Source organism: Magallana gigas, chromosome 7 (genome assembly GCF_963853765.1).
Source record: "Magallana gigas chromosome 7, xbMagGiga1.1, whole genome shotgun sequence".
NCBI lineage: Eukaryota > Metazoa > Mollusca > Bivalvia > Ostreida > Ostreidae > Magallana > Magallana gigas.
Window position 1 is genome coordinate 36,012,943 of NC_088859.1, and position 22,743 is coordinate 36,035,685.

The 22,743-nt window shown below is 32.9% G+C and overlaps 1 protein-coding gene across 1 annotated transcript; it reads left to right on the top strand.

Annotated features, from left to right (window-relative positions):
* The first annotated feature begins 2,807 nt into the window (after positions 1-2,807).
* Positions 2,808-22,661, top strand: LOC105322292 (uncharacterized). Its single transcript, XM_020064854.3, has 40 exons — positions 2,808-3,191; positions 3,860-3,913; positions 4,032-4,183; positions 4,507-4,601; positions 4,702-4,867; positions 5,274-5,453; positions 5,679-5,827; positions 5,913-6,231; positions 6,316-6,495; positions 6,698-6,796; positions 6,976-7,107; positions 7,590-7,724; positions 7,929-8,170; positions 8,352-8,462; positions 8,615-8,766; positions 9,529-9,756; positions 9,922-10,057; positions 10,230-10,403; positions 10,650-10,862; positions 10,962-11,180; positions 12,108-12,190; positions 12,541-12,758; positions 12,890-13,029; positions 13,295-13,458; positions 13,632-13,729; positions 13,809-14,003; positions 14,135-14,385; positions 15,203-15,498; positions 16,873-17,027; positions 17,292-17,459; positions 18,008-18,232; positions 18,406-18,517; positions 18,597-18,787; positions 19,067-19,214; positions 19,317-19,476; positions 20,215-20,540; positions 20,691-20,871; positions 21,233-21,389; positions 21,864-22,040; positions 22,280-22,661. The coding sequence occupies exons 1-40, from the start codon at positions 3,137-3,139 to the stop codon at positions 22,424-22,426; spliced, it is 6,783 nt and encodes a 2,260-aa protein (XP_019920413.3). The 5' UTR covers positions 2,808-3,136; the 3' UTR covers positions 22,427-22,661.
* Positions 22,662-22,743: the final 82 nt, after the last annotated feature.

The window sequence follows — 22,743 nt, forward strand, 5'->3', positions numbered from 1 at the left end:
TAGTTCCACATTAACAGATTTGGATTTTATGGCATCGGAGAAGCAGCTAATAGATGGATAAAGGCCTTCCGTACTGACCGATCACAGCAGGTCATACTGGACGGTTCAACATCAGCTGATCAGAGAGGGCGAAGGTAGTGAGCGGTGTGCATCAGAGGGACAGTACCTGGGCCATTGTTATTCCTCATCTTTAATAATGATCTGCCGGGATGTATTACATCGAGGACGAGATGACGGGATGAGACTGTAGTATACAGAGGTAAAATTAAAGGCATAACGGACGCGAAACTGCTACAGAAAGACCTTGTAGAACTAGCTTAGAGTGGAGGAACAAGGGGCATGTCATTCCATCCGGGCAAGTGAAAAACTATTCGGGTAACAAGATCAAAGAACCCCATCGTTTTCCAGTTCCAACTTAAAGGGCACACATTAGAGGCAGCAGATACCAAAAAGAATTTAGGAGTGGATCTGTGTGGAGGTCTTCACTAGAAACATCATGTAGATAGAATTGTAAAGAAAACCAACAGCATGTCTGGAACTTTGAAAAGAAAAGAAATTTCGAGCCAGGAAACAAAGACGGCTGCATTTAACACACTAGTTATATACAATTCTGAAGTACAAATAAAATGTGATGTCAGACTGTGATATTCAGAGAGTCACATTGGTTCAGGCTTATAAAGTGCACAGCGGAAAAGTTTGGACCAACTAAAAGCTAGAGCAAATGAACGTGAAAAATATTGGACCTGGATAAAATAAAACTCGTCAGAGCGACATGGCAGATTTTAGTTTGGAATCTAATTCCTACTGAAGCCAGTGTATGACACATTCCCTTGCAACAGTGGTGACAAATTGAAGATTCAAAATGTTAGCTGTAGGGAAAGAGAGGGACCACGGAACACATCCTATCAGGATGCCAAGAAACACTGGCTCATTGAAGATGTAGATGACGACATGAAAAATCCTGCGAAAGTTTGGTGATGTGCGGATGTTGTTAGGAGAATAGAACGGCCACCAAACACGAAGCACACACAGCTACATTTTGAAGTCCATAGTAAAGGACTAGATTCCACAAAAGCGACTAGACTGACATCCGAGCTACATAGAACTACATAGAAGGTATAAATGAAAATTAGACTGGGCCTGGTAACTTCAGGTAAGTTTTCCCTTCCATCGTTGAAGCTAATCCACGGTCAGAGGCAACGTTAGTGTCTTAGAATTAGAAGTAAAAGACTCTGGTCACAATAGAATGGACCGGGCCGTTGGAAAGAATTTTTGAGAAGGCACAGACCTAATGAAATACTGAAGGGATAAATCTGATGCGCTTGGTTGTTTCCCGTTGATGTTGGTTGCAAAGAGTTCCCAGTGCAATCAGCATGTAAGCTGCTTACAATATTAGGAATGTCAGAAAGAACATTCAAGGCAGCGATCAGAAGATCAGGAATATCAGCAGAGGTTGATATTGTACTGTCTGGACGACCCGTGCTACCGTCACACCTCCATACACATATACAAGCTTCTTCCCTGGAATTGATGTTGTTACCAGAAGAAAGTTTTGTTGGTTTTTAAAGGGAACTTGTAAGGACATAGAGCCACGATGTAACGTAAAATTATGTCCAAAAAATACTTAACTACAAGAAAAGGGTACACATGTATCTTCAATATCACTGTTGAAATTCTCCCACGTCTACATATATGTACAGTTTTTGATTGACAAGTCAACATGTTAACTGTCACACAAACGGTTCAAAATACATGTAGTTGTATAGATATATTGTCAAAAATAGCTTCAGTTCACTCCGGAAGGAATTGTGTAGAGTTTTGTAAAAAAAAATAAAAAAAAATATTCGATACACAATTACTGTTTTTGTCGACGGCACCTGACGTTATACATTTTTCACAATACAAAATGCCTACCTAATAGTACACACTAGTGTATTATAAGGTTTGGATACCATTTTCTATAAAACAAAATAATAGTTGCAAGTAATTTCTTTATATAACGACTGTTCATTAAAACCCAAATAAACAATTAAAGACCTCAAAAAGCATTTAGTTATGGAATGTTCTATCATGTTCCAAGTTTAGATTCATTTTTCAGGAAGTGTTTCCCGGAAACAAGTTGACAAGTTGTGCTACTAAACAAACTTGGAGATTGATATCGTAAAGCCTTTGTAAGTTGTAGGCCAATATACAACGCTGGCCTGCAACAAGAAAGTAGTTATATACAACGTGTATCCAATGATCGTCTTTGAAGATTGAAGTGACGAGGCTTATCCAGCTGACTGATACAATTTGTATCGCAGTTGAAAAAACCCTTACTCTCAAACTCAGGGAACTTAGTGTCATCTAACCAACATAACTTACTTAATTATAGCCAGCAGAACTATGATGACTGTTTTCCGGGAAAAAAAACAACTCCAAAGAAAGAAATTCCTTTTTTTAACAGAAAATAACGTTATATTAATCCCTTTTACCAATGTGCATTGTAATTTTACTGAAGTCAAAACATTAGAATCAAAATGAAACTGATTATATTTTTTGTATCTCTGAAGCTATATCTAAACGGTATACCATTTACTAATACATGTACGGCATGAAGGTCTTAAACAATGCAACTGGTAAAATGCTGTTTACAGAAAATGGAATTGCTAAATGTAAAATAATACGTGCTTGTGAGATTTGTAACAGATATGTTAGATAAACTAAATTTGTTTTCTCTCTAGAGTCAGACGTGGTATTTATGCTCTTGGATGTTGTACATTGGAAGGTCCTTAAAACACAGTATCTTATTCTCAGGGCGAGTTACAATCTACAGAAAGGGCGTGCAGATTCTTGATTGCCTACCTCTAAGTCATCACTCGCGACACTTTACGTCAATTTCAATCATGAAAGGGGTGATGGGATTTAACCGTCTTTACAATGCAGGTCATAGCATAAGTGTCCGAAAATTCAGTGACCCTGAATAAAAAAGTGGGACTTTGTACTACTTATGATAACCGTGACCAAAAACCTTTTTGCGGATACTTTAAAGTGCTCACTTCTGGCTGACACACATAAAACCCTACCAGTTGTGTATATAAGCAATCTATTCCTCCTCGTTACTTATGAAGAGTTTTTACTTTCCAGTTAATTGAACATGTCGAATGGAATTCTAAATTTTGTGATAGGGACGATCTTGATATTCCATTTAAGTAAGTCCTAATGACATTTTATCTACGTATTTTTTAAGTAAGGGCAACTGAATGATATCTGTAACAATTTAAAAAAAAGTGGGCGTAAACACACAATGCACTGACGCAAGAAAAGTGGGAATCTAAGTCTGACCTTCGGTGATGAAGAACCATCTAGAATTCTGACAAGACAGACATTCAGGCTTCTTGCAGCAATTTAGAAGTTTTTTTAGAAAATGGATTGATATATAACTGTTTGACCCGACTAAGTAAAACAGAACAAATGCATACAATATTTGCTTCTTCTACCTCTAAGTAGGGGACTGGCGGACTTATGTAATTTTTCTTCCTTTGAAACAAGCTCAATCGTCTTTGTAATATAATTAAAATGTGAATTTTACAAAATAATTCATTTTATTAAGAGATTAGGACTTTTATGAACCTTAGTTGAGTATATTAAGGATATCATTATAAGAGATAATTGTAAAGTCTTCGTACATAGACACCATCAGGTTCTGTAGGTTTTTAAAAAATATTTTTTGTAGAGATGGAGGTTCTTGTGAAGATGTGGTCTATAGCCGAACTTTGACCAGCTGTTGGGTCCATCTTACATGAGCACAACAGAGGGGTTGAATATATTAGAACGAAGTTCAAGCAATTATTCACATGTTTTTTTCTTCTCATTTTAGGTGCATATTCTTGGGGCGTGAAGATATTAAAACCAGATACATGTGACAAGAAACGTAATAAAATACATGTACATTCTTTTCTGTTCTACTGTATGCTACAATAATCCGTTCAATTTACCCAATAAAGGTTGGAGCAAAGCGTCATTTTTTTTGTATTCTACATTATAAACAGACACCTGGTTCCTCCATGGCAAGACATACCATTACTTGTTTACTGCCATCTCTGACTCTGGATTTGTCGGGGCTTCCGAGTCAAAAGCAGGATTCAAGTACATGTGTAGGTTCAGTGTTGATGTGGCAAGGAAATGCGAAGGCTTATTAAAGGTATCATGATATTTGTTGTTCTAGTGATTCGTTTATGAATTCTGGTTTAATCATTACACCCATTTTATTATATTATTAACATACTACTACAACTAATAATTATAATAGTATTAAATATTATATAAGATATTTATAATATAGTTAATAATATAGTTATTGTTTAAATAAAAAAAAATCATCGACTAGTATTGCATATTATACTGTACTAACAAGAACAAGTATCAAAATATATTAAATAGTATATAAAATGTTTATTTGTTAAACTATTTCGAGGAAATATTTTGTGATTGATATTCCATTTTCTTTCTTAATTTACCCACCAGATTGACCATTGTGATCTATATGATAGACAGCCTGGTGCAGACGTAGTGTACAATAAGTCTGCAAAATCTGACTCGTTCAGCAAACAAATGTCAAAGTAAGTTTTATCAAATTCTTTTCTTGAAAGACTCATTCATAATTTGTCAGACAACTACCTTACCTTTGGGTTTTACGTAATCTTTGCTTCACTGTTGCAGAAATTCGGTTTATTTCCAATACCACTTAGGGGAGGTGAATAGGGAAGGAATTGTGACGTCAGAGGTGGAGGACCCGGCTATTCTCAACATTAAGCGAGCTATTCTGTCATCTCTCCAGCTAAGGATAATGCCAGTGGACCAATACGACAAAGAACCCCACCAACAGGTCAACATTTTTATTCAAAATTAGGTTACATCGTAGAAATATCAAATAATTTTTTACTGTAAATATGATACGTAATTTAGATAACTATAGATGTTTTGCTCATCGCATTGTTGTTTTTTCTTAATCTCCTTGGAGTTTTGGAATTTTAGGTTGCTTTGACAAATGCGGTTTGCAAAATTTATTGCTTTGCAAAATTTCAAAGGTCGTTACGTTAGAAGACTCCATGTAAATGAAATTTAATGGAAACGTTGCTATTTTCGAAGTTTAATTTAGTTTTGCTAATGGAAATGCCAACCCTTTCAACAACGACATAACAAAATATAACAAATATTTTGCATGAAGGAAAAGAAGATCAATACCAAGTCTACCAAATCTTATTTTTCCAATGTATATATATGTATTCCAGACTGACATCTTTGGAGCTTGCCCAACTGACTACAAAGTTTCAGAGTCTGATCCCGACGTCTTCTACACAGAAAGAAATCTGAGGCTCTGTGAAATGCCACAAATTTATAGTAGACCAATGAATATTTTCTCAATGATCCAAAGGCCATACGGTGGATATAAAATTGGAAAAGTCTTGGAGGTATTTTTTTTAAATTTGAAATTTTAATGCATATCGGATTTCTTTACAATTTCTTCACAATTCCCAAATGTTCATATAACTGTTTACTTGAATACATTTGTGATTTTCAAAAAAATAATTTCTTCACAATTCCAAATGTTTCTACATTATTGTACAAATACGAGAATAAAGCATTTTACGAGCAGATTTTATATTTGTTTTTTTTTCTTAATTTTTTGCCTACAGGCTGTTTACCCGTTTTCATCTACTGTTAAATGTAAGCATGAAGTTAATAGAAGACATCAACTGAAAATGGTAAACTGTCTCCAGCAGCAAATATTTGAACCCACCGCCTACAATGGATCAGTGTATGCTTCTTACATGACCAACATCAGGTATTTTTAACAAAATGGATTTTTAAATGTGGGTTAATTTCAAATTTTTGAATGTTTGACTTAACGTCATATTTTTCAATTTTAGCCAGTCATTGGAGCTGAAAGAAGTCGTCAAACTTGACATTCGCTCTGTGAATAGGAGAATCCGTGGTAAAAAGTATGTAGATATTTTGTTTGAGTTTGAGACTAAGAACCAAGCAGAGACAACTACAGAGAACATTGACAATGTGTTACACCAGCTTGTGGATGGGATGAAAAAGGATAACATGGAGGAGGTACCAGGTCTCTACCATCAACTAGTTTATACCATGAAAAATTCCAACAGTAAAACTTTGTTAGGCATTTTGAAAGATATCTTGAATTGCCATGGCAACAACACTGTCAACTGTGATTCCGTTCACCAGGTGAGTAACTGAATAAACTAAATGTAGTATCCCAGGAATTTGAAAGTTGAATATTGTCAAAATCATGAGTTCTTTTTTCATCAGTACGCAGAGAAGGATTATTTTTTGGACGGACTGTTGTCCTGTGGAACACATGATTGTTTGGAGGTGTTCGCTGATTGTTTAAAGAACGGACAAGTTTATGATCCAATTATAAGCTCACTGTTCTCATACGATCTCGCCATCAACCATAAACCCTCTCCAGAAATCCTCTCTGTTTTATTTGTGAGTCTTTTATGTACTTGTCTCAATATTCAACTGCAAAATAAAGATGGAGTATCAAAGCTTATTCACCTATTAATAAAGTCACGACAAAATCACTGATGATGTGTGTTAACTAACGTACATGTAAAAAGCAATTAACATCTGCGTAGTGTAGCTTATTATTACTATATGTATACTACATAACTATATATGTTTAATGCAGGACGTGTGCAAGAACAGTAGCAAGTTCGAGCATTGGTTACCGTTAAGTATCATGGTTCAGAGGTTCTTGCAAGAGACTCATACCCCGGAATTTCAGCAGGTAAATACACTTATGATAATTTTCTACCTTTTTTGGATCCACATATTTGTAAAATTGCATTTATCTGAAACAAGCTTAATCTTTTTTTTTTTTATTAATGTCAGTATGACTGTTTTAATTCATATCTACGTATACACTATTTTTCTTTATGATTTAAATTGTTAAATTGTTTTTTTTAGGATCATATAATTATGGAGTTTGTTTCACATATTGCACACGAGATTGGATTTACTTGTCAATCAGATATGTGGCAGCTCCTAGACGCACAAGGAAAGGAAAGTAAACATGACCATCTTATTCTAATGTTTAAGGTACTATAACTTGTATATACATTGTAGCAATAATTATAAAAAACTAGTTCTTTTTTATTTTGTTTTCGCAGCTGACACTTTATTGTGTCCATACAATATGTATGATAAAATAACACTGCATGGTTGTGTTAATGATTTATTATATTAGATTTTTGATTGCATTCAACACTGGCATCGATATAAACGAACTTGGAATGAAGTAATAGTTTTAAGATATACTGCATTATCTGTGTTTTAAACACACTACACATGATCTTTGTTTCATTCATTGCAACACTGTAAATTAGAGTTGGTATAAATTTACAACTGTGTAGTAAGCCATTTTCCCTATGACACAACCAACATGGATAAGTTTCTAGCTTTTTATTTATCAGAAATTAAAGCTGATGAAAACAGTTTGAAATTTAAACCTTTCTTCGAAGCATGTTCACTTGTATGTGATTATATATTAAATAGCCGATACATCTATAGCTTATTTTTAGGTGCTTGGTAACATTGGAAGCGTTATACAGAAGTTTCCATCCCTGAGTTCACAAGTTGACAAAATAATCAAATCTACGCTACTTTGTGTAGAAACCACAGAAATTCCGTATCACTTGTCTAAATCAGCTTTACAGGTACTTGTGTTTATAGCTGATAATAAGATGAGGAATCATTTTGTAGTTATCACCAGATATATATATTTTTTTCTTTTGCTAGTGTGTATAGAAATTAAATCGCAACAGTTTTTTTTTACTTAAACGCGCGATTTATATAAAAGAGAAAATACAGCTTTCAGAATTGTTCTTAATATACATGTAACCATGGCTATATATAAATAGGCCATAAGTACCTTAAATGCGACAGCTGATATCAGGTCGTCATTGCTGACCGTTCTGTATGACATCAGACGAGAAGCCTCTCTTAGAACCCAGGCATTTGTGACTTTGGCAGAGACTGCAGATGAAGACTTGTTGACTACACTGCTGGATGTTCTGCATAGAGACACAATGGACTATATGAGAATATACATGACATCTTTCATTGAAGGAGTTATGGAGAACGAACAGCCCGATAGACAGGGGTAATTCTACCCCAAATTTAATCCTTCTTTTTTTCCAGATTAACATAGAGTTTTCATGTATAAAAGTTTTCATGTTAATTTACTAGGTTTCATTTGCGTTCAATGATATGACGGATTTGCAATATTTTAAAGAAACGTTAATTACTGTCATTAGTAGAGGATTTTGTTTTTTCTGTTACAGGTATCGAGATCTCTGGAAAAAAGTTTTAAAAAAGGATGGAAGACACCTTCCATCTCGTTATTCCTTTCTAGTAGGAAGATCACTATACATCGACCTATCTAGATACTTCAAGTAAGCAAAGAAAACGAAAATGAAATACAAAAACTCAAATATCAAAAACAGCGGACTATTTTATAAGATGATGTACAGTACACGTACTCGCACTGTGATTTATAGAAGGTAATGTAGTTTGCATGTATCTTCTCAAATCTCTTTCATTTTAGGTTACCTTTGAGCAGTACTTTTCAAGGCCTACAATTTGAGCTAGACATGGTTTACGACCCTCTTAAACCATCCTACCAATCAACCGTCATTAAACTAGATTATTTCAATGGGAAAAAGCACAATATTCTGGAAGTTGGAACAGATATGAGAGGTAACTTTGCCCACTGCCAAATCTAGTGTACTAATGTAATTCTATAGTGGTAAAACAGATGACTTTTAGTGTAATACTAATAATGTAATGCTATAGCGGTACATAGAAAAAGATAATTTTAAAATTCATGTCACTCTCTTTATTTTTCTATTTTTTTAAATCAAAATCTAAACTTTGGTAACCATTCTGTTAAGATGACAATTGGTAGCCTCTTTACTCAATTCGAGCGCTAAATGTTTTGAAATAATTGGTGTCAACTCACATACTATTTGTTCTTACCAGAAAAAAAACCCCAATATAATTCTGGTCATCATTAGAACAAAGGATGATGTTGTTTTAAATCAGCTACCCTTTATCATTATTTTTTCTGCTGCAGAGGTATTTTACGATGTGTGGACCTCTGCGCCGATTCCAATTAATGATTCGATATATTGATGTAACTAAAATTTGGTGCTCTATTTTTAAATAACGATTTTATATCATTAACATTGAAACAAACTTTTTTTTACTGTTTTTTTTAATAAACTTCATGGATATCTAATTTAGCTATTATATATGGAAAAAACATAAAAGTAAAAAAAAAAATGGAGAAGTGTTAAAATGTCAGATATCATTAGTATTTTGAAAACATTTCTCCCAAATCATCTGTGTTCTGATTCGTTAAAGTCAACTCTTATATGTGGATTCACCAGTTTGATATTATGGTAATATTGCAGCTCTTCTGATTTTTATCATATAAGCCGTCGGCTCTTTGGTTGTCAGGTTTGGTGCTGCAGGATGGGAGTAAAAGCTATCAAGGAATCTTCTCCATGATCTCGCTCTTCAAGAGGATTAAAGATGAAGTGGATAAGTCTGACTCGGTTAACCCTAAAGAGATGTTTGGCAACTTTCACACAGAGTTAGTCCAGGAAATCAGAGGATTGTTTCAGCGCATGAATTATCAAGGAGACAAAGAAGCACTCGGTGGACTGCTACACTTGAAAGTGTTTGGTAATGTTATCATCTTTTTAATTTAAGAACAAGAGAGAGACTCTTAGGACGTGTCCTTCAACAATGTCTTCTTCAAAGAACTTGTATAACGGGAACATCGAAATTGAACAGAATTTCTAGAAATGTGAACATGACTATGGTTACAATTACTTGATTTTTTTGTAGGACATGAAGTTGCTTATGTTGAAGCTGAACGCTTACTGGAGCTTTTAAGTGTAAAATATTTAACAACCAAAGGACACGAGTTTTTGGAAGTGTTCATGTTTCATTTTAACAAGGGATACAACCGCATAAAAACAAGGTAGTGAAAACAAGACTTAATGTAAATTACCCATCGTAAAGTTGTAATGAACAGAGCTGAATATATTTTAAAGACAAACATAATGGACATGATACGTGCATATTGGTTCAACTATAGCTAAAATGATACGGTATAGTGGCTATTAATTAGATTATATTTTTTGCACTCTCAGATCATCCCAGATCATGGATTTGACCAAAGTGTTACCCACTGTCAGTGGAGCATCCTTAAACATGACAGTCCTTGTCCTTCACACATCTGCTACAGAGGTCAAGGCTAAATTATCGTTAGAAAATTTTCTGGTGGGACTTGGACCACTGGAGACGCTAACCCGTGTCTCTCATCAGTAGGATTTACAACTTTTTGACACACATTTTTTCTAAATCATTGTAATATGTTTATTTATATGAATGTTCGAGATATAGATGTATGTACTTGGTTGAGTCCAGTAAAGTTCATTTAAAACAAGGGTAATGTTTTGATATACATTACATCAAATTTTGATAGTGAAAAAAGTTAATATTTGTTTATTTTAATATTTCGAACCACAGATAAGTACATGTATCACCATTTATGTTTTTTTTTATTTTAGAGGAGCTTTTGAATTCCTTGGACAAATGACTGTTACTCTACCTTCACTAGCCTGTAAGAGAGCCAGAATGGTCACACGTGGAGTTTTAAGAGGTGCACTAGATGTAGAAGCTATGTTGACGGCCTTCAAACCCAGCATCAAAGTCCTGGAACACTTCAAGTTGACTCTATTTAGCAGAAACGATGGAATGAAAAAAGAGTTTGCATTTATTAAGTAAGATTCTGTTGATTTATAATGTTAAAGAAAAAATATAAATCGTATTACTGTACACATTTATTGTATACTCTTTATGTTTTCTCGAAATCATTTTAGAAACAAAATGGTTCTGATGCATGGCGATGAAAAAGATGTAGAGGAAGTCCCTTTCCTTCCAAATTACCATGGGAAATTTGAACGGTGTTATGCTTGGTCCCCCCTGACAGACCAGGAAGTGTGTGTGAGTGCTGACTACCCTAATGTCACAAGCTCCACATCACATGCCTACTTCCCTTTGTCTGGTCCCTCCTTTGCTTCAATCTTCAGGAAGAACAGGTACATTCATGTATATTAAAGTCTTCGTGTCTGTATATTTTATTGAAAGATTGCAAATTTTGTCTCCAACTTATTTAATCCAAAGCATTTTATCTCTTAAAAGGTATTTTTTCTTCTTTAGGGGTTGTCTTTCAATTGATTTGAGTTCACAGGTCTTCATATTTTATTGTTTGACTCTGAAATTAAAGGGGCATGGTCACGATTTTGGTGAAAAATGATTTTTCCGATTTTAATATTTATAATGCTTCAGAAAGGCATTTTTAATAGGCAACCGAAATCTGAGTCTCATTTGTTGAGTTATAAGCGAGTTACAGAGTGTTTGTTTACATTTTGAACGTTGAAGTAAAAAATTCAGTTTTAAACCTAAAACGAATGTGTTAAACGTTAGGAATTGGATATCTATGCTTAAAAAAACCGATTAACAAATAAGCTGGAAAAAGATTTTTTACTGGAATATGGAACCTATGTAAACAAAAACAGGGCACGAGCCTAAATTGTTTACATGACAAAGAAATGTGAGCCCCGTATCTTGCTTATAACTCTACGAATGACTCTCAAATTTAATTTGATCATTAGAAATGCATTTCTAAAGTATTGTAAATAATAAAAACATAAAAATAGAATTTGACCAAAATCGTGACCATGCTCCTTTAAGAATTATAGTCTTTTAATAAATCGTATATTCTTTTTAATGAAACGTTTAAATTAGTAGAAACAATTGCAATTGCAAAATGTAGCTATACTAATATACGTACATGTATTATATTCAAGCGAATATGTTGGATTTGTCATTAAGATTTATTGTGTATAGTAGAGTAATTGGTATGTATTTCGTACGTTAACCTAATTTCGATCACCTTGTATATTAGTTCAACTATCTCATGATATGCGGTTACTTGCATTGATTTATATTTACTTTCATTCCAGCACATTTAGAGATATGAAATTAACAGCCGATTATCAGAAGAAAAAAGAATCAATTGACATTGAAATAATCATTGATACAACAGGTGAGTTATAAAAACCCAGAGTAAATAGAGGGACAACTATTGTTGAGCAGAAATATTCATTTTTAAAAATATTCATTTCATCGAAGTTGTATTTACATGTTCCTTAGTAGAAAGTAATGATTAAAATGTATGTATAGGTACTAAATTCATTATTTTAGATGTTTTCAGCCTATAAATCAGAAGGCGAAATGATTCTCTTTATACTGTTATTTTTTTGAATTTACTATTTATTTTAAACCAATACGAAATTCAATTGTGTTAAAATATAAAATATTGGAGTCAGATTGTGATTTGCAATTATAACTATGTTGGATTAACCACCAACATTGCAAATGTTGATAAATTTTCAGGTTATACCGGAAATCAGGTATTTAACCTTACCTTCAGTGACTTCAAGGGTCCATTTTCTTCCTTTACTGCTCAAATGAAGACCCCCAGCAAAAATTTCAAGTTCGATTGGATTAATGATAAAGTCATTAGTCGTGTAAATGGCACAAAAGTTACCAGAAAAACACGTGGAATTACGATAGAAACCCAAGGACAGCACTTTTATGGAATAATATTAAAGGTAAGAAATAGAAAATAAAATAATAATTCGCATTTTCAGCATTTTCAGATAAAGATGACTTGATTTGAATATGACTATAAATTGTATTGTTCAATGAACTAATGAATTATATTTTAATCTTATATAATTAGGATAACGATACACACGTAGTCTTCACCCCAAGAAAACTATCATTGGAAGTATTTGCGCCGGAGTTTAAACTGGAGATGAATTTGGAAACTTACTTTCATTATAGATATAAATTTTTGAAAATACAAAGGAAACTGTTTTGGTATGTCAGTACATTTTGAGATCACATGTTATCCCGAATCTTTGTTGTTTTAAGTTGTGCATCATCAACAAAGCCATGTCGTAGCAAACATGCATTTATAGAATAAAGAAATCTAAGTAATTTCAAATATTTAAGTGTTAAATCCAGATATTTATATATATTGGGTATTTATGGAGAATTCATTTGAGAGTTATTGTAACACATGCCGCTTAATATACTGACAGTATATCAAATTAATTTCTTTTCTCTTTTTTTTTCATTCCAGCACTAAAAAATGGCCTTTGTTGTATCCACTTCACATTAACACAAAGTTTGCATCAGAAAACGGAGACAAATCTGTTTTATTATTTAAATTTGAAAAGAAAAAAAATTACATTAATGTCAACAATACAAGAAATCAAAATTTTTCAATTCATTTCGGATATCCAGGTAAAACCCATATGATACAATGTGCTACTTTTAAAAAAAGCAACTGAAATCAAAATCATCTTTTTATGTTTGGTTGTTAAAGCCATTTTTATAAAGATTTCTCTTACTTAAATCACAAAACTGGTCATAAACAGTGTTCAAATCATTTTTACTTTACTTTTTTACTTTAATAGGTCAAGATATTGAAACGGAAATAGGTATAAAGAAAAGCAATGGATCACTGACTGATGTTGAAGTTGAAGTTTCCTATCTGGGACAAAATCAAAGTCAGGTGATAAAAACTAGACCTAACTGTAACCAACCACTCCCAACAACAACAAAAATATTGTTCATGTTTTATCTCCTTACAGGAAAATTTGTTAATTGGTGCTAAAATAGAAGAGCAAGATGAATCCACTGGCGGTGGATATCAATACTTATTCGTAGTGGAGCAACGACACAAGTATCAAGTTATTGTTTCCACCAAGGTCAAGGATTTCTCAAGGGAGATTGGAGCAGACTTTAATTTGACCTATAAATTATTGGGCACTAACGACGATTTTCGGGTAATTTAATTTAATCATATAATTTCAATATTAGATAATATATGCTCATTTTGTTTATTTTATAAGACCTGATTATTAATGGCACCGCACTACATAAAAATAAATTGTACATGCTTTTCATTATTCACTAGGAGAAAACAACAGAAATTCAGAAATTTGTTCCGGATCCTGACTGTCGGCGTCTTGGATTGTTAGGGCAACAGAAAGTAACGGTGAGGGCTAATGTGACCGGGAACAAAGTCCCTCTCCGGCTCAAACATGGACCAGGCGTTAATATTGACTACAAAATGGCCCTAACTTACCCACTCTGTAACGACTACATATATCTGATCGGCGAAGGAAATGTTGGAAAACTGGTCAAGGGAAATGGACGAAATTATTGGTAGTATTTTAAGTTTAAACCATTCACTCTTTTGATACCATTCTGCGATTGTGTGCGAAGTTGGTTACTGGCGTGTGCATTTTTATATTGCACGGATAGCTGAAAAAAAGAGTTAAACGTTTGGTTATTTTCTTTAAAATCAGATGAGATTAACTTATACTATACGTGCACATGCCAAATAATCTGGCAGTATTTAGCAAAGAAGAACTGTACCCGATCGTGTGAAGGGACATGGCTCTGTTGACCCTGACAGTAAAAATGCAGTATATATTATGTTATTCCTATTATAACTCCTATTTTACTTTTTATTAAATTCCCTTTTAACAATTCATTCAGCGATTCCGACGTTTGTATCTTTTTGCGAGAGTATAAAATCGCGAGCGCCAAACTCCTTTTGTACTTTTTTATAGTAAAAATAAAAGCGAGATTTCAAAATCCGCGAGGATTATTTCTAGCGATTTTACACGGATATCAATAATTCGCGTTTAAATAGAAAGTTACAGTAAGTGAAAGCTAGTGTTTCCTGTGCCATTATACACCTTACATCCCTAAAAGTCAAGCGTCATTTGTGAACGACCCTCTGTGGTACTAATTAGCTTACTATGTGTTTATTTATTGGTTATAATATAAGAATTTTAGTAACATTTAACTATTTTAAATAAAACTTTTAAGTTGTTTATTCACGATTTGTCTCATTTAAATGTATACATAGAGCAGCTCGTCTTAATAATTATTCACTTTAGCAAATATTATGTCGTAAAAACATTTTAAGTATTGATAGTGTTTGTGAAATATACCTTTATTTTCGATGTTCCAGGCAGTGGTTCACTTCAAGCTTTTTATATGGAAGCCACAAGGAGGCTAATATTCCAAGAGAGGATTTAAATACTTCTGTTACCGCAGATTTTAACTTGACTCTAAAAAGCATCTTTGACAGTGAATATGAACATAGTTTATCTATTCTTGTGCTGAATAATGTTGATCCTTCCTGGTTTTTCAACGTCTCCTACATGCTCCAGTTCCTAAGCAATGAACAAAACAAATCTGATTTTTTTATTCAACTAAAGTCGCACCAAGACACTCCGTGGCAATTTGTGAATTATCATCTTGAAAGTAAGAGCATTGTTCAAGATATAACTATGTATAGATATGCTAAGACTATAAAAATCTGCGTGAATGATATTTTGGAATAAGATATAAGTCCAATGATAATAAAAATAGTTCTTAGAAATATAATTTAGCTGTATTGAGGAATCCTTAATTTTAGTCGTGGCTTATTTTATTTGTATCATCTTTACCATAAATGAACAATCGTGGTATTAAGGTAACTCCGTACCTATAAAATCATGGGTTCAAAGTTAAAAATTTAACTTTTTTTTAACTTATTGGACTTAAATGTCATTAAAAAATAAATAAAATATATATGTATCCATACTATTTAAGATGTAAGGTAATGAAAACCAAAGGCTGAAATTATCATCTAAAATCACACTTTTTTTGTTTAAAAATTAAATTTAAATGGATGGATACTTGTTTGTCTATTTAAATTTTATTGCTTACTATGCCAAAAAACTAAAATTAATTTAATAAAAAAGAAAAAATTGTTTACATTAATAAAATAATAGCATTTAGATATATCACTTAGAGAAAAGTAGAACAGAGTTATTTCCCTTTGTCATTATTGAATTATGTCGAATATAAGGATGAAAAACGCTTATAAAATATATCCAAGTAAACAATGATTTGAGTTTTTGATGTACACCTATGATAACATAGAAATTACAAATCTACTTGCAAGAATTTTAATGAATTCATGGTTTATGTAAAATGTATGACGTCACAGGAGGGTGGATTTACTTTAACAAATGCAATGAGTTATCTTTTTAAGCAGTTTTTCACAATTGCGTATTCGCATAACATGTTTTTATGAGCAAAAATGCTTATTGCTAATTTAGTGATTTCATGCTTTTACTTCATGAAATATTTATGTAAATATTACAATTATAAAAATTACAATGTTTACAAGTATATTAAAATTGTGAGCATTTTAAATTGACTTTAAAAAATTTCAATTAATCAGTACCAAAAAAAGCAAATATCTTTTACTGTTCATTTAAAAATTAAGGAAAATTTCATCAAACAAGGTAAAATTTTAGTACAATTTTGTTATTCGTACAATGCTGTTGAAGACTGGTAAAACTCGTAAATGTATGCACTCATAATAAATAAGTATCTACATGTATAGTAAAACGGAATCTATTTTAAATATGTTCTCGTTGCATTTATTTTTCTTTTTAAAAATGAAACAACGCCTTTTTAATCAATTTGAACACATATTATTCCCACATCAGATATAATAAGACTAAAATTATTAAACAAAACTGTAAGCTTAATATTCAATACATTTTTTTAAAAAATATTTTGTCCTAAATTGCTTCTTTGGGCCAAAAAATTAAACCTATTAATACCAATTTTTCTGTGTTGTAGAAAATTTAGCGCTAAGACGCAATAACATTTCACGTTGGTGGATTGAACTCTTAACCAATTTTTCTAATTCCTACTGGAGTTTCAATGATAACTTAACGAGTATTGTTCTTAACAACACGTCTTCGTTGGAATACAATGCAACTCTGCGCAGTAAGGTAGGTATTATTTCATTATACCTTGAGGACACTCTAGTATTGATATGCTGCGTGTCTTATATAATTTGAAATTCAATATAGCTGAAATACATTTGATCGACCAGCGGCTAATATCTCCTCTTTATTTTCATATAAAGAAGTAGTAAACTACATTGTATAGGTACATATCATATGTGTATTTAAAACTTTTATTTGTTTTAATGATAATCATAGAATATCAAATTTTGATAACACCTGTTTTGGTTTTATTTTTTGTGCCGACAGATCTCGTTTATCCCTCTAAATATAACTTATGGATTGACTGGGGAAAAAAGGTGGGGAGAATTTCCAGATTTGCAGTTGTACTTTTTGCCAGAAAATGCAGAATATTCTGTCACGGTAAACTTCATCACGCCCTCCCGGTTGAACATAACAGTGACATCAGAAGTGAAGGTAAATTATAAACGAATTATAAAATCAAAATTATTTTAGTTACTAGAATTTGATCAATAACCTCTCAGATGATTATCAACGTATCATCTTCTATCATTTTGCTATAATTATGATTCATTGGAGCGTTGCAGTATATACATGTATTTGGTTGACGGTTAAGACTTTTGCCCTTGTACACTCTTTACGAAAAAACAAAGTAGCTGACAAAAAATTTAAGGAAGAATCAATGCAATTTCAATTTTTAACATGATAATGATAAGAGGTAGATAATTAAAAATTGCCAAGCTATTTTGAACAGATACACTGATATGCCAATTTTCATGCACTTTTAAAGTTTTTTTTTATTCTATACTGGCTAGTGACAAACTCACCGGATATGCTGATCAATTCAATTATAATCCAAGTATTTGGCTTGGTAATACATTAATTAGACTGTACAGATATGTATAAATAAGGAATGATTACTCATATTATGACTTACGAAATAACTTTTCTTAGTTTGAAGAATGATAAAGGCTCATGAAAATTAATGCCCTGTTGTTTTGCAGGCCAATAAAAGCCATCTTCTGACCTTGGATATGGAATTGACGGGCCCTACCCAGCTGACTAACACACTTCACTGGGACGCAGATAAGGCATCCATACCTCTAAAACTTCGGGGACTTGGAGTCTTAAAAGGCATCATAGCCCAAAGCCTACTTAAAGCCAGTGGTACCATGATGACCAATCTCAGGAAACCACTTCCTGAAAAAGACGTTCCCTTCTTGAACATGGTACAACAATAAGACAATTTTTTTTATTTACCATTGCTTGGTTTTGCAAGTAAAACGTGATAATAATTTTAGAATTTTTGATCGTTGTTTCATTTGAATAGTTTTCACTATTATTATACATTTCTGAGTATTCGTGAGAATTTAATAAAGGGATTGCATTTATTTCATTGTAGACTGTACGTGAGTTCTTCGAGGATCATCTGAAGCCATTTTTGCACACTGTGCCATTTACTAACACCTTAAATGGCTTGTTACAATACAAATTGAATTTAAATAATGCAACAGGTAAAATATCATAAACAAAAGAATAGAGTTGTATGTAAATGATAATGAGTTATTTAATATGCATCTGATTTTTTTATAGGGTCAATATTCTATTGGCACATGGATGTGTACATTGCAAAATTGTTCAAGTTACTTGGAAGTTCTCTTAAAAACACTCCAAGTATTTTTCTTGTGACATCTGATAATCTACAGAGGATAGTTGTAGACGTTTTGACGAAAGGAAAGCTTGTCTGGGTAACTCCAATTCCAGTCAAGCTCTCTAACTTCTTTGTAAGTAACAATATTCAATCAAAATGCAACTTACAACTTTCCAAACAAACTCTCACCCATGCATTTATCATGACCAATTTTTCATTTTAACTGGAAATCATAATTATCTTCACCGAGATATCGATCTTCAAAATCTTTTCAAATTTTCCCAATACCTCGCATACATTTTCAATCTCTTATTCAAATTATTTCTATTTTGTGGTCAAGTACCATTACAGAACAGTTTCCTGTTGGGAAATAGTACACATTACACATATAATGATTTTATAATCTGGGCAGAGATCGGAATTAGGCATTGGACAAAGATACATCAAGTACTTGGCATCAGTTTCGAGAAGTGGAGAACTACATTCATCAAATCACGTTGCTCGCATTGAAAACTTCAGAAATATCAAAACATTTGATGGAAACGCATATACAATTCCAGGTACAATATTGCTTTCAACAAAAGTATGGTAAGTGATAGTTAAATGAACTCAAAGAATAGAATTGGCAGAAAGTTATTTTTGTTTATTTGGGTTTTTTGTAGTTAGCGATTTGGAGTGCAAACATTTGCTGACAGCTGACTTCCAGCAGGGAAAGTTTGCAGTGGTTCTCTCAGTCAATGAAATCACTCTCTTAACTGTGACACAATCAGTTACTGTGGACGCCCAAGGTAGATTATTTCTGGGAGATTGTGACACACCAGTGTAAGTGACGTGAAATGTTTACTCTCTGAACTTTATTGATTTTATGAATAAAATAGTAATAGACAATTATTACAATAGCGTGGTGTTTAAAGTGTTTAATGACCGATAGAAAATCATATTGCAACTATTTGCATTGCTGTTTTTAAAGCAACACTAATTTTAACTTCCTTACATGTATTACCATTATTCTCAAAAGTTAATTAATTTGAGTGATATGTTTAAAATGTGTATAGGGTAAGAGGCAAAGTGAATATGTTGCATTTAGTAATCAAGTTGGACAGCAAAGATAGTTGCTTTTATATAAATAGTGCCTGTTTGGGTGGGTAACTGTTGAAATTGACACCCCGAGACAACCATTGTCAACCGACGCGAAGCGGAGGTTGACAATGGTTTTCGAGGGGTGTCAATTTCAACAGTTACCCTCCCAAACAGGCACTATTTATTTTATTTTACTGAATGTCTTAATTTTAAAGAAAATTTTACTGCTTTTATATAGAAATATGAAGTGAATTTTACGGCGAACTGTACGGGCATAATTTACGTGCATGTAACAATTCGTTGTGTTACCCGTTGCCAAGTGTGTTGCTAACGCTGAGGGTAATAGAACAGATTACCAACTGCGTCTTATCCAATCAGATTTCAGTATTTTACATGAAAGTATAATGAAACAAAATAATTCAGTTAAGTTAATTTTAAAATATAATTAAAAGGGAATAATATTGTGTGCATATTTTGTAGAACATCTTTCCCACAAAATCAAAAGGAAATACAATTTGAAAGGCGAAGCAACAAATCAATACATATCAAAACAGACTATGGTATAAGTCTAACCTTTGATATCGTCCGTAATGATTGTCGCTTGGAACTTACCACAAAGTTCTGGAACCAGACCCTAGGGCTTCTGGGAAATCCGGACTCAGAAAAGGGCACTGATTGGAGAAATCCCGATGGAGAAATAATGTTAAATCTTGGCCAGTTTCTCCCAGATTATGCCCTAGGCCATCCAAAGTATTGTCACCAACTAAAAGAACCACAAGATGTATCCCATTTGTACAAAGAAGTCAGTAAGTAGACCCGTCTTCGTGTAATTTTCTTTGAGCTTGTTTGATATGCTAGAACCCAGTGCGTTTAATTGGATAATCCCTGTATCTTGCCCTCTTTCATAGATGATGAATATAATATAGGAGATAATAGATGTTCTCATTGTTTCACAGGTCTAGCAAATCCCAAAGTCATACCAGTTGACATTGTTTTAGTTGCTTTGGAGACCACAAAGATGGCTGAGGGTCTTGATTCTGTACTTTTGGATTTTATCAAATCTCTAAAGAAGAGGTTTACAGATATAAACATTGGCGTGCTTATTTCCGGGAGCAAAAATATCATCAATCCTCATCAGTAAGCATACACAAAGAAACCTCTATAATAATTCCAAGATATATTTGTTATTAGTTGTTCTATTAGTATCTTTATTGAGAATTTGAAAATGTGGCATATACTAACAGTCACATTTTCAAAAGTATTTCATACGTAATGCGTTAACATAGTTAAGGTTCAATGGCATCTTTTAGTTCGTTTGAGTCTGTATGCTTTAACTTTATTACAATAATAATGTTTTTAAGCTGTCCTGAAATAATGCAGAATTAAAGTCATTTGTTTGTGAAAAATAACTTTGTATGGCATTTGTTTTTAAAAAAAAGAAGAGCAATTAATAATAGTATAACTTAGTGTACATGCAGTGTATTTTAAACAAATGTAGATATTTCATGGACGCCAAGCTCATTAACAGCACTACATTGGAGGAAATATGGAGAACGGAAATCACCACAGAGGCATCTTTATTGTTGAACATGGCTGCCTCCTACCCATACAGAACACACAGTCATAAAATTATACTGCTACTATCTCCAAACTATGTAAGCCAATAACTGTAATAGGTAGATTGAAAGAATAATTATGTTTATAAAACATCAACATTTCTTCGACATCTAGTGACGTCTAAGTTTAAAGGAATGCAACTCGAAGAGACATAAAAAATAAGTACTATTAATTAATAGTCAACTATCGTACATGTATTTAAATAGTTGAATAAGGTTGAACTGCATTTTTAACATTGGTTTTTAAGTTTGCGTTAGGGAAATTCATGGATATTATCATGTAAAAATACATTTCATAACGCTCACTGATTCCGAATACCACAGTATGATTGTGTATTGATATCGTATACGTTAAAATTTTTAAACTGTTAATTTAGGTTTAACCTAAATTGATACAAAACTTTCAATAGCTGAGTGAAATATAGGATTAACATTTCAACCCATACCGATTTGTTAGAATGTTTATTTCATATAAACAATTGCCCATATATTGGTCGTGTTAATTTTTTACAGGATGTCTTGAATGGCTCGAGTTCCAGAGACTTGAACACTTTGTTTGACCAGAGAAAGATTACGTTATATATGGCGTCTAACTACGCACGATTCAAGAATAACGTCCTAGGGGTTGGCTGGGACAGTGCAGCCATCATGCATCAGTCCAGGAGATACAAAATGATGTCTTTTCCAAAGGTAAGGAGCCTAATGAGAAATTCTGCACTGTAATGGATTATATCAAATTATATGTTTTATCGACTTTGGTATCCCTTAACTAAGTAATCAAGAGCGGCTTTTTAAACAAAATTTAGTCAATCTATTGCACAAGTTTTGTGGGTTTTTTTTTTTTAAATTTCATTAAATTGTGTCCTTCGATTTATCTTTCTTTTGTTTTTAATTTTGTAGTAAATGCGTTGATTGTGCATGCATTTCAGAGTGAAGTAGCCGATATTCTGGAAGACACATCAGGAGCCTTGTTTGACTTAGAACCAATAATGAGCAAAGACCTCAGTAAAATTGACACTTTGTCTAAATACTTACACGAAGAAAGTTCTAGAAACAGTCAGTGTTTACAGATATGATGGTGTATATATCAAACGCGTATGGTATCGGAGTCATCTTGAATGTTTTTGTGTTGAAAGTACCGGGGGTAATAATATCAGTGTACCGGTATCCATGTTGTTTCATAGAAATGGACAGTCTGTGTTAGTGCTATGGTTCTTGCACACATTGTTCAATTCATTGTTTTATATAAGAACTTGATTTTTGCATTATACATTATAGTACTCCTGTAGATAAATTCACAAATATTTGGAAGTTTTTAAGTTTTTCCAAATATTTGAATGGTCATTGCTGGAAAAACTGAAGAAATTTTAACGAACATTGTATGTATATAAAC